Source organism: Strongylocentrotus purpuratus, unplaced genomic scaffold, assembly GCF_000002235.5.
Source record: "Strongylocentrotus purpuratus isolate Spur 01 unplaced genomic scaffold, Spur_5.0 spur5_scaffold_20, whole genome shotgun sequence".
NCBI classification, from domain to species: Eukaryota; Metazoa; Echinodermata; class Echinoidea; order Camarodonta; family Strongylocentrotidae; genus Strongylocentrotus; species Strongylocentrotus purpuratus.
This window is the reverse complement of record NW_022145606.1, coordinates 19,310,315-19,323,779: the sequence shown is the minus strand read 5'-3', so window position 1 is coordinate 19,323,779 and position 13,465 is coordinate 19,310,315. Positions and strand designations below refer to the sequence as shown.

The 13,465-nt window shown below is 38.6% G+C and overlaps 1 protein-coding gene across 1 annotated transcript; it reads right to left on the bottom strand.

Moving 5' to 3' along the window:
- Nucleotides 1–3,198: 3,198 nt before the first annotated feature.
- On the bottom strand, nt 3,199–13,059 carry LOC105445150 (proline rich transmembrane protein 1B-like). Its single transcript, XM_030993002.1, has 4 exons — nt 12,963–13,059; nt 10,641–10,712; nt 9,093–9,242; nt 3,199–3,668 (listed from the first exon to the last, which is right to left on the bottom strand). The coding sequence occupies exons 2-4, from the start codon at nt 10,662–10,664 to the stop codon at nt 3,483–3,485; spliced, it is 360 nt and encodes a 119-aa protein (XP_030848862.1). The 5' UTR covers nt 10,665–10,712; nt 12,963–13,059; the 3' UTR covers nt 3,199–3,482.
- Between the last annotated feature and the right edge of the window lie 406 nt (nt 13,060–13,465).

The following is a 13,465-nucleotide window of genomic DNA, read 5'->3' as shown; positions in this document are numbered from 1 at the left end:
GATTGGACGTAGAATACAAAAAACATACATATAAAACTATGTTTAATTTCGTTATTGAACAATGAGCAGATAAAGACTTTATTTTCAGCCCCCTCTGAATTTGAGGTAAACAGATGACAAATAAGCCGCTATCGATCATGACGTCACCCTATATAGAGCAGTCAGCTCGATTTTACGTAAAGACCGGCCAGCCATGCAAATAACAATTGTACGCGAGTAATTGAGAAAGTTTGTGAAGTTTTGAATCGTTTTGAATTCTACAACTTTATCCTAAATATGTGTTTTGTTTTGTATTATTGTTTATTGAATGTTATGTTATGGGTTCAATCTGGCGATTATTACAACTTACCCAAAACTCAGACAAAACACCGTTTCTGAAAATAGACAACGATGTGTTATTTTTCTGCTAGGAGCACTCGCTGCCTGTGGATGTCCACAAAAATGTATAACATATAAAAAGTTAAAATATACATACACAAACACACCCTCACACACACACACACACACATATAATTATTTTCAACCAATTTCGGTGAATTCAGGATAATTTTTCTTCTGAAAAGATTCCCCATCAAATGGAAAAAGCCTAAGTGAAATTTGTTCCGGATTTAATTAGAAGTATGCCAGTCATTTCTTCTTCTTTTGTTTGGAGGGGGGGGGGGGGGCATCCTGTATAGTCACGTTTTATCTGTGTATAGGTATATGGGCATATACAAAATGATACATTCAAAAGGAAGAAAATAATGTCAAGTACATAAGAAAAACGGGATAATTTTACCATAAACTAAAAGTTTATTGTAGTTGTCAGTTTTGGGTTAACTTGGTTATTCGTCAGAATTTGTTATTTTTGGAAAACAGCCTTGGTTTCAAGATGTTGATTTATTATCTATTTTGTCTGAATTCCCGTCACCTAAAATGTAGCGAAGTTCTTCAACGTAATGTTTGTCATCATTATTGTCATCATCATCATCATCATTATCATGAATATTATCATTAAAAGTAGCAGTAGAAGTAGTTATAGTAGGAGAAGTAATCTTATTATAACTTTATTATTACTATTATTAGTAGTATTATTATTGTTGTTGTTATTATTTGTATTAATATCGTTATTATTAGTATCATCAATGCTGGTATGACTAGTAGTAGTGGTAGTAGTAGTAGTAGTAGTAGTAGTAGGCCTAGGCCTATTAATACAAAAGAAAGAAAGAAAAATATAGAACTTTAAATAAGACTAGATGGAATTCGACTGCGCGCAGTCGAAAATGATGCCTCCGTCATAGAGCAATTTTACAAACCAAAACAGAACACATTTTTAGAATTCAAGTTCAATTGTAATCCATTAACAGGTTCTCAGAATATCGTGATTACAAGCAATTTCTCATATACATATATGACCCTTTGATCTTTGACCTCATGACCCTAAAATCTACTCAGTTCATTGGCTCTGCAAGATGTCCTGAGTTAAATAGTAATCCATCTGTCAGTTCTAATGAGAATGTGTTCACAAGCTATTTCTGCATACATAATGAGCCCATGACCTTTGACCTTATCAGAATCTACTCAGTTCATTGGCTCAGCAAGTAACATACATGACCTAATTTTGGCAGGAATCCATCAATCGGTTCTTGAGAACGCGATCACGAGCTGTTTTTGCATACATAATGTGCGTTGTGGCCTTTGACCTTTGATCTCGTAACCCCAAAATCTAATCAGTTCATCTGCTCTGCAAGTAACATACATGACCTAAGTTTAGCAGCAATCAATCAATCGGTTCTTGAGATAACGTAATCACGAGCTGTTTTTGCATACATAATGTGTGCTGTGGCCTTAGACCTTTGACCTCGTGACCCCAAAATCTAATCACTTCATCGGTTCTGCAAGTAACATACATGACCTAAGTTTGGCAGCAATCCATCACTCGGTTCTTGAGATAACGCGATCACGAGCTGTTTTTGCATACATAATGAGCCCTGTGACCTTTGACCTTTAACCTCATGACCCCAAAATCTAATCAGTTCTTTGACTCTGCAAGATACATACATGACCAAAGTTTGGCAGGAATCCATCAATCGGTTCTTCAGATAACGCGATCACGAGCTGTTTTTGCATACATAATGAGCCCTGTGACCTTTGACCTCGTAACCCCAAAATCTAATCAGTTCATCGGCTCTGCAAGATACATACATGACCAAAGTTTGGCAGGAATCCATCAATCGGTTCTTCAGATAACGCGATCACGAGAACGGGACGTACGTACGTACGTACAGACGGACGGACGGACGGACAACCCGAAAACATAATGCCTCCGGCTACTTCGTAACGGAGGCATAAAAAGGGGAAATAAGGAGAAAGTAAGAGCTGTAATTTATATAATACTAGAAAGCAATACAAATGTTTCAGTTGTATTTCATGGCTTTATTGTCAATGATCATCAATTACCAACAATTCTACAATAGAGCATACAGGTAGGGTGTAACGATCAATTACTCTCGCCAATGCTTAAAGAATATATTAAAGGGACTCCGTCTCGCAGGACAAAAAGAAACACAAAAAATGAGTGAACCAACAAAGTTTCGTATGATCAGCCAAGCGACCGCTCCATTTTTAAAAATGAGGCTGTTTATTTTTCCAACTCATTCCAGGAATATTATAGGGCTTTGGGTGATATAAAATTAACATAACAGGGCCCCGTTGGACAAAACTTACCATTGATGGTAACTTTGCCATCAATGGTAACTACCATGGAAACCTTGATTTTGATTGGCTGTTGAGCCCTGTAATACCGTAGTAGTTGCCATTTATGGCAAAGTTACTATCAATGGTATTAGTTTTATGCAACGGGGCCCTGTACTATTTGTTAAAGTGTTTTGGATATCATAGCTGTAGCCATACAGAATGTCAAGCTACTTTCATAACTTAAACATCTCATAGTCTCGTCTCCTTTCTAATTACTTTTGGCTTGAACATGCATCTTCACACATCAAAACGTAAGGCCTAAAAAAAAATGTTGTATTGCCCATTGCGACCAACCCCAAAACCTTGAAATCTACGGTCGGCTTTTTAAACATTTTTGTTTTTTAAAGGGTTTAATGAATTTAAAAAAAAAATGTATTAAAGCATTCAAAACTGAGAAATATCAGCCCAAGGAGGGAGTAAAAAAAGATTAAAAAGTATTTCTGTTTTAAAGATTTCCGACCGACCGACCTATGTTTTGGCACCTAAGTACATAAAGGGCAATACAACATCTTCTTTTTGTTCAGGCCTAATTGAGATGTTGTCAGTCATTTGACATAAATGTTTCTAGTCGCAATGATCGACGGTATTTGCGTTATCATCGTAGACGATTTTCTTCTGCGTTGTTAATAAAATCATTCTTTCTTGAAAATTGAAAATATCTATTATGAGTCTTTCTTCTACTGTGGTTTTGTCAGTCATTGCAGCCTTATGCAGGTGAATACACCCTACTTCTCTCTAATTTCCGGTCAGTCGTCGAACGAGAAGGCTTCGGTGACAGCCTTGATGAATAAGAAATAGTAGACGAGGATGGCGATGATGACCAGGATGTTGACGATGAGGCCGGTGACGAGGGCGAGGGTAGCCCATTTCTTAGCACCGCGAGAGGCTGCTTCAGCACCAGCCTCATCGCCCGCACTATAACGACTCTTCACCTGCAAAATATACGTAGAAATAACAGTGGTAATAATTATAATAACAATAATAATAGGCATAGGCATTTCTATAGCGCCGTCTGTCTAGAAATTCTATTCCGAGGCGCATTTATTTAGCCTAGCTGCCGTATACAGCGCTCTAGCATTTCAAGGAATTAATTCCTGCAGGTACCCATTTACATCACCTGGGTTGAGTGTGGCAAATGTAGATCAATGTCTTGCCAAAGGACATAATAATAATAATAATAATAATAGCTCTATACAGAGTGAATTTATTTTCCATTTCTTTTTCACATAATATAAACAATAATAAACGTAATGGTATAACAGAAATAAGCATTGAAATATCTTTAACATTGTTTTTTAGTCAATGTAATGCAAAATGATTTAATTACAAGAAATGAAAAAAACGAACCTACTTGAAAGCAAAGCTTGTTAGATGTAGGTTCGCACAATAATAATTATACTTTATACATTTATAACTTAATTTTGAAGAAAAATTACGGAATAAAAAAAAAACATGACAAACAATAGAAAAACAAACAATTTACGAGACAAAAACAAATCAGAAACATTAGCAGAATGACAAGATGATGATGATAAATGAAGAATATAAGAATGAGAGAGTAAAAAACAGAAAAGGGGAAGACATGTAGGAAGATAAAAAGAAGACAGAGAGAGGGGGTGAAGGGAGACAGAGAAAGAGACAGAGAGGGAGAGGGGAACTACTTATTCTGATTCGTTTGCAACAAAAAGTGCTTGAGGGCATTTTTGAAACCTCTTAATGAGGGCTTTTCTTGTAATGTGCCAGGAAGGGCATTCCAATATTTTGGGCCAGTGAAAGTGAAAATCCTGCTGGAAAATTGCGTTCTTGGCTTTGGTAGGTGATAACATTTTGCTATTCTCGTGGGGTAACTATGAAATTCAGTATTTTTGTTAAACATATTTGAGAGAACTTGTGGCAATTCATTTGTTTCTAGTGTATACATAAATATACCCAAGTTATAGGAAAATAAGTCATGACTCTTCAAAACATTATTTGCGTGAAAGAGTTCATAAGTATGAGCGCGAAAATTGGTGTGACAAATGATTCGCATTGCTTTTTTTTGCAATATTAAAATTCTATTTACACCTGTAGTTGAGTATGTCCACATGTGCCCCACGCAAGTATTCCATAATTCAAGTAAGGAAGTACTAAAGTTGAGTATAAATTAAGCAGTATACAAGATGGAAAAAACAATTTTACCTTATTCAAAATACCAATATTTCTAGTGATGATTTTACAAACATTATCAACATGCAGCTTCCATGAAAGTTTATTATCTACCATTATTCCCAGGAACTTCGTAGAAGAGACTTTTTGTATGACAGTATTATCAAGTACAATATTTCCTGGTAAGTTATCAATAATATTACTAAAAAGCATATAATTGGTTTTTAGTAAATTCAATGACAATTTATTTGCCTTGATCCAGTCAGCAACTTCTCGTTATTGAGAGTTAACCGTTCTCAGTAAAATTTCGGGTCTTTGTGAGAAAAGAAAATGTTAGAGTCGTCAGGAAACAAAAGAAAAGACAGGGTTATTGAAGACATGTAAAAATCATTTATATAAACAATAACAAGTAACGGACCTAAAATAGAACCTTGAGGCACGCCACATTCAATAGTCTTTATAGAAGAATGTGCATCGTCTATGAGAACGTATTGGTTTCTATTGTGGAGGTAGTTCTTGAACCACTCTAAGGGTAATCCTCTGATTCCGTAGTTAGAAAGTTTGTAAAGAAGTATTTCGTGATTAATCGTATCAAACGCCTTAGAGAAGTCCAAGAAAACCCCCACCGTATGTTCGAAATTGTCAATAGAGCGAGCCACCTTATTTATTAGAGTCAAAAGGGCATGTGTTGTACTATGCTTTTCACGGAAGCCAAACTGTGCCTGATAGAAAATATTACTAGCACAAAAGAATTTTACAGTACGAGCATATACAATTTTTTTCAAGAACTTTAGATAAAGATATCAGCAAGGAAATAGGCCTGTAGTTTCCTAACTCTAAAGAATCTCCTTTCTTGAAGACAGGAACAACTTTTGGCAATTTCATCGATTGAGGCACCACCCCAGTTGTAAGCGATAAATTGAAAATATTAATTAAAGGTTGGACAATATCAAGGGTTATTTTTTTCAGGAGATAATTGCTTATTTCATCTTGTCCAGAACTCCGCTTATTCTTCAATTCGGTAATTATGTTTATAATTTCACTTTCAAGAACTGGTGTGAACTATATAGAAAGTGAATTTGGGGTTCCAAGAAAGTCAGTAAAATGCTTATTTGAGTCTGGAATTTGCTGTCCAATCGGCGATATGTTGTGGTTCTCAATGGGAATCGCAGCAGATGGCGCAGACAGAAAAATGGCCTACCACAAGGAAGTGTGCTCGCACCGTTACTCTTTAACGTGTACACGAATGACCAACCGATCCACCAAAACACCGGAGCTTCCTCTACGCCGATGACCTCTGCATCGCCACCCAGAACCAGTCTTTTGTGAAGTTGGAGGAGTCCCTCAGTGATGCCCTGGCCGGTCTCATCCCATACTATGCGACCAACCACCTGAGAGCTAACCCTGATAAAACTCAGATAAGCGCATTCCACCTCAAGAACAGGGATGCCACCCATCAACTAAGGATCAGCTGGTATGGGAAAAGGCTGAAGCACACTCCCAACCCAGTCTATACTTAGGCGTCACACTCGATCGCTCCCTTACCTACAAGAACCACATTGCCAACACAAAGGCAAAAGTTGGAGCCCGCAACAGCATCTCAAGAAGCTAGCCAACACCAACTGGGGGACTGATGCCAGAACAATCTGGACGACAGCCCTTGCGCTTTGCTTCTCTGCTGCGGAGTATGCATCACCAGTATGGAGTAGGTCGGCCCATGCACCCAAGATTGACCCAGCTCTAAATTCATCTTGCAGAGCGATCACTGGATGCCTTAGGCCAACTAAAGTAGAAGACATCTACCTGCTATGCGGTATTGCCCCTCCACACGTCAGAAGGTTGGTCTTGTCCCAGAAAGAAAAGGACAAACAAGAAAACAATCCACTCCACCCACTCTTCGAACACTAGCCAGTGGGCAAGCGGCTCAAATCCAGACACAGCTTTCTGCACTCTGTAGAGCCTCTTAATACTAGCCCTCACAACCAAAGGATGACTTTGTGGTCTAACCACCTTCAGACCACTCCACATAAACTCTCCCACAGCCCGAAGGAATCCCTCGCAACCGGCTCCAGTGAGACTTGGCCTACCTGGCTTAGCCTCAACCGCCTAAGAACTGGCTCCGGTCGATGCAGAGTCCTAATGCAGAGGTGGGGTCTAGGAGACGAACAAACGGTATGTGAATGCGGCCAGGAACAGACAATGGAACACCTGCTATTCTGCCCACTCCTGCCAGAGCCATGCACCCAAGATGACCTGGAAGCTGTGAATTGCCGTGCCAAAGCCTGTGTGGACCACTGGACGGGACTTGTGTAGTGACTCGATAAGAAGAAGATGCCACTTCATGGTAATTAGACCAAATGCTTTTTTGACAAAATTGTTTTAGGCCGATAAGTTTTAGACGAAATGTAAACGGGCCAAATGGAAGTTTACTACTTAAGCGCCCCCGCCTCTCCTCGCTATAACTCGATTATTTATGTTTGTGGTTAAACTTTTAATCCCTCGTACATGTATGTGTTTAAAGGCACACATTTGTAATCCAATCAAACTATACCATATCACTTATATTTATATATATATATATATATATTTATATACAAAACACATTAAAAAAACGCATGAAGGCGTCTTTTTAAATTCATACATGTACATATGACGCGGCAAAACTGTGCGTTTTTTTTAATTTTTTTTTTTATGACGTAATGTGTAATACGTTTCACGTGTCTGTATTTTACAACACAATGACAATGTTTTTGTTTTTCTTTCTTTCTTTCTTTCATGTCATCCTTGCAATGGCATTGAAGAAAATCAAAAACTCAAAAAGAGAGAGCTCAGTAAAAAGCGCGTAGGACCGTTTTCTAGGGTATGCTTCCATTTATTTATAAGTTGTTTTTTTTTTTTTTAAGGACGCAGCATCTTTTTTTCACGGTTGTTTATTGCGAAAAATATGATCCTTAAATCCCCTCTGCATTAGATTGGCATTGAGGATTGAGGGATTATACTACCCTCTAAGGTCAGTGTCAGGTGGTTATCTCATCAATCCCCTCTCAATTAACGTAAGAAAAAGGGAATCATGGGGGATCAACGGGTACCGCTTATGTATTGTTGACTGTATAGAGAGCGCAAGTAGCTACAAGTAGTGCAGTGGGGCTTTAGCAATAATAATAGGAACTTTTAGATTTACACGACGAGAGCGTTGACCGCCACGTATGACATCCTTTTGACGCAATGTGATGTCCTTTTAAGGCACAGCCTGGCACGGCCCAGTGCCTTAACACGATGTCACACGCGGCAGTCCACGCTCTCGTTGTGTAAATCTAAAAATCCGTTCTAGAGGCTGGAACACGAAGTCAAGCCCTTGATGATTTATAATGTTTATTGTCAGTCCTATTTGCAACGCACACCAAGTCAATAATCTTATTCTTACATGTATACACAGATATCGTGTGTCCAGGCAGGTTGTGTACCCTGACAGCTGGTTCAAACCAGCAATTTAAGGAAGTTTACAAGCAATATCATAAATCTTATAAGAATTTATGTTGGACCGAATTTTAAAGGACAACTATTCTTGATCATGATAATTAGGGCTATTTGATGAATATTTTCCGTTAAATCCGAAAGCAAAAGAGAAGTCGTTATGTTTGTTAAAGTGTCCAGAAACCCACATCATACATGAACTTTTGAAATGAGAGGGTGAATATTTTGTTTCCAGGTACCTTTATGTATGTCAAATGAAACTAAGATCAGGATGACATGAAATCGCTTTAAACTAGCTAGAAAGTTCTCAGCTTTTACTCTGGAAACCTAAATACGGGAAGAAACCTAGAAGACCTCATCTTACCTATACAGACCTACTCAAGAAGGATACGGGACTTGAACTGTCAGAGATAAAAGCAGCCATGTTGGACAGGAATGTGTGGAAAGCCATCACAGCTCGGGCAGTTGACCCGACTTAAGCAAGTAAGCAAGTAAGCTAGAAAGTTCCTAGTATACACCCTTTCATGGTTACAAGAGTGCGCATGCGCTGACAAGGGTACCATTTTAAAACACTGTCAAGTCTGACTCTATTGACTGCCCCATGTTTTGTTTATGCCTTTTTTCACGGTTTGTATTTGTTGTGTTGTGTTGATAGGGGGGGGGGAGGGGTCAGGTTTTCTTTTTTTCTGTTCCTGGGGAAAATGTTTTTAAAAAAAGACACAAAACTTCAAACTTACGTTACTTGCTTTGATAACTGCGACAAGTCCAAAGGGCAAACAGCAGAAAATAGTAACGAAGATAGCCAGGATTAAATGCTGATCGGGCATAGGCGATGCTTGACGGACGATCACTGTCGTATGGGCCGGAGGTTTGGGCGGGGATGCAGCCTGTGGGAACGTAAGAAATAAATGACATTAACATGATTCGAGTTCTAAAGTCATTAATGCATGGGTATACACTTCAGCAAAACATGACGAATACGCCTACATGTTTAATCCTTTCAGTACATAACGCAATTCAAATGGCTACATTGATCTCATTACTATTCATCAAATTCATTGCTGCTTTGTTGTAAAATGTAATGTCTATAAAAACTAAAACATGGGTATGAACTTAGTTGAAATTTCGAGGGAAAAACTGACAATTTTTTATCGAAATACAATGATTTTGAACCTCTCAAATAAATGCCAATTTAAGAATAACGAAGCTCGTTTTCTTGTATTCTTTTTTTTTCTAACACCATACGCAATATATGGTCGTTCAAAGGAGATATAAGTTAGTGCTGAATATTTCGCCCTTTGCCTTGCCTCTGGTATATATTTTGGGGGCTCTTGATCACATGTTAGGCAACCAAACCGCAAAATACGAAATAAACGTCATAAAATTAGGGTCAATGTATTAGAATACGTGACGTATAACTTGTCAATGACAAATGACAGTTTTTATTTTAAGCTAGTGAAATGCTCGCTTGTGATTGGTTATCAGCAGATTTGTCACTGACTTTTGTCATTTGTCATTGAAAAGGGGCTTTGTGAAACGGGTCCCTGGTGTAGTGGTCCTGTGGATACGTCACCGGACTGTGGATGACATGGTGATTTTTAGATGGACCCACTACAGTGTATAACAGAGTTGCGACTGATTGCAAATTTAGGGGAAATGTCAGCTGGTCTAGTACTAGTACGTTTACTTGGTCAGCTCTCAGTCTTCACTTTAAAAAAGGAGAGCCCGGGGGGGGGGGGCGGTTCGAAACAGAGTTGCGTTTTTCGGATGGTATTTACATGTATGTGAAAAGCCGGTTCCCAAACGTAAATAATCATATATGATTGATACACTTCTGTAAAAACTCAATTACACACAAATAATCTGCAAATGATATCAACCTCATGTAGCCTACGTACGAAAGAGACAAGAGATACGATTGATATCAATTTTAAATTATTTGTAATCAATCGCAACTCTTCCGTAAGACGGGGGCCCTGGTAATGAAAATGGAATTTAGTAAAACGTGATAAAATAAGCCATGATGTCCAGTATACATGTATATCCCTGAAAAAGATAAAGGACAACTAGTCACGATGGTATACTGTTCATTAAAAAGTGTCCGGAAACCCATAATTCACAGGCCTTATGATTTTATCTGAATTTCTGAACGATTAAAAAGTATCTGCGTAGATCTATTTCACACTCAGAGAATATAATGTTTGCCTTTCTTATAATGTATAGTTATAGTGAACTGCAATAAATATCATTAATCGCTGTATAAAAGTCAAAATATCCATACTTACGTATTCCGGTACTTCGTTGATCATGATTTTTCAGTCAAGTGTTGCTTCGTTTGCGAGCGAGCGTGGGAGAACCTAGTAGAGGAAATCACAATAATTCATTCAACTTAGAGAAGGTATCAACACGGTTTTGTTAAACTTAAGATTATGTCCAGAATCCAGCGTCAGATGAAGTAGTAGACTGAGTAGTAACTCGTCAGGCATCAGGTCTCAGTTCTAGACCACTAGACCAGGGTCCCGTATTTAATATAACCATTAAGCGTAAGATTAATCTGACTTAAGATTGATTCATTTACAATTCAATTGATTGTATCTTACGATCAATTGTAACTCTGGCCAATTTTCGTATTAAACGTCTTTTGCAATCAAGCATAGGTTACGCTTGATTCAAGGTAAAACAAAAATATGTAGCTCGTAATCAACGCGAGCGACTAGACTATAGACTAGTATAGACCCTAGATCTAGAGTACCGAAGCTGTGAGTGTGACATCATAGTTTTCATTCAAATCTTTATTTAGAATTTCTCAATTTGTTCTTCATTTTTTCGAAAGAACATCAAAATTAATGTCGGAAGGTCGAAAACCAATTGAATATGTTAGAGTATTGGCCGAGATATGATCAGCTGAATATAGATCTATAGATTTCATATAGGGCCTAGGCCCCCTAGATCTAGGCCTAGATCTAGTAGAGTAAAGTACCCGGTTTTCGGCCACTTAAGACAAAATCCTATTTATTGGACTCTTTACTTCCTATTTATTATCATTTCTTGTTCAAATCATGAAGCAAATATTATTATTATTTAAACAAAAAAAGAATCCCCCAAAAAAATCACGAATTGCCATGACAATATTCATTTCAATTTTCACTGTTTTGGAGCCGGTTATCGGCCGAGCGTTTCAGTTTACGGCCGCATGTACAAAGTCAATAGGAAGCGCTCGCGCGCGCCGTGCGTTTCTGCGCTGATGTATAGCACAAGCGGGCGGAGCAGGTATCCCACGCCGGAGCTCCCGGGTGCTCGCCTGGCCGAATACAGGCACAGCGGTGATCGGAAGTTGGAATCTGAATTAGACGGACATATCGTGTGTGCGTCGCGGTGTGCGGCTGCATTGATTTAATACATGCGATGAGATACTTTTGAGCTTGCGACCAGCACAAAATCGGGCTCTATATCTGAAAAATACTTGAAATAAAGCTCATTTTATGGTACCCATATTTTTTACATACACGCGTAAGAAACTCGATTTTTCAGATTTGGGTAGCGGGACCGCCGATTACATCGCTAAAATGTGATATTTTAGGATATATTTTCCATTGCAAATGTGGTTCTTCAGTGACACTGGCATGGTATGGTATGTGTGGGATATGTGTTATGCTATTATGCGATGTATTTTAAAGTGATTTTACCATGTATCCAACCAATTGGCCGAAAACCGGAGCTGACCGATTACCGGGTACTTTACTCTAGGAGCTCAATGTTGCATTTGCTCTGGCTCGACGTTGAATCGACGATATTTACACATGGATGCATTGGGTAAAGACGGGGAATCACCATTTTCCCGGCATTTTCCCCATGATCGAAGACTTCTTCAAATTATAATTTCAAGTAGGCCTAGATCTAGACCTAGGTCTAGTGGTAGTAAAGAGGAGTCGAAAAACATTGTAATTAGACTAGCCTAGATCTAGAATAGATCTAGATCTAGGCCCTAGGCCTAGGCCTACTGCTTCTTTATATTTCGAAAAAAATGTGCCCTACGGCCAACCCGCCGTTTAAATAGTTTTTCTTACTTAGTCTAGGCTTAGCGGGCTCTGGAGCTCCGACGCCTTTGGCGGTGGAGCTCCCTGTATGTAGTCACACCTCGTGCAATCACATCGATATAGGCTAGCCTAGTAGATCTAGGTCTAGACTCTACATCATCTTCGTGACATAATTATCAATCATCACCACCATCATCAAAAACATCATCATTGCTTGAAGTATCATTGTCATTATCATCATCATCAGCCCTAACCCCCCCCCCTCCCCCCCCCCCCCCCCCCCCCCCCCTCCCCCCCCTTCCCTTTCCCCGGGTACTAATGCCGCCCCGACCCATGAGTTTGTCAAGTAGATCTAAAACGACCTCAAAGTAGATCTAGACTAGATCTAGTCTTTTGCCTTGAACTCTATCTAGACTAGAGTTTAGGCCTAGATCTATAGACTCTAAAAGTTAGGTCTAGATCTAGTCTAGTCTAGATCTAGAATCTAGACCATCATTCGATCTTAGTTATATTAGACCTATACCAAGCTATAATCCCACATTTTCGAATAAGTGTCTGTATCATACTCACCAATTTCTTAACCAAATCGATCCGTTTATTATCAAAGGCTGAATTGAAGTAGGGTCTATCACTCATCGAAGATGAAAAGTAGGCATAAGAATATGCGCTATATGAGGTAAACATGAATATTATGCATACATAGTACATGCATAGCGCACGCGCGTACGCATATGCACAATGCCATTTAAGCTGCGCTTATAATACAACAATGGATGCGCGTTGCGCCTAGCGCTAGTGCGCACTGCTGTAAACTCGAAAACGAATACGCGTGATTTGCATATTGTTTGTTACGACACAATCATTATGGTAATAATATTCTTTGTATTATGATGATGAATAGGTTCAGAGTTTAGCTTCTTTTTTTTTGTAATAGTTGTATACCGTTTACGATAACATTTCTAGAAGAAATTTTAAATATTTGCTGTACATTCTCCAGGTACATTTTTTATTTCACAATACTCGTATTGTGAGAAAAAAATCATGCAATAAGAGCCGGCTCGTCGTGCTAGTAA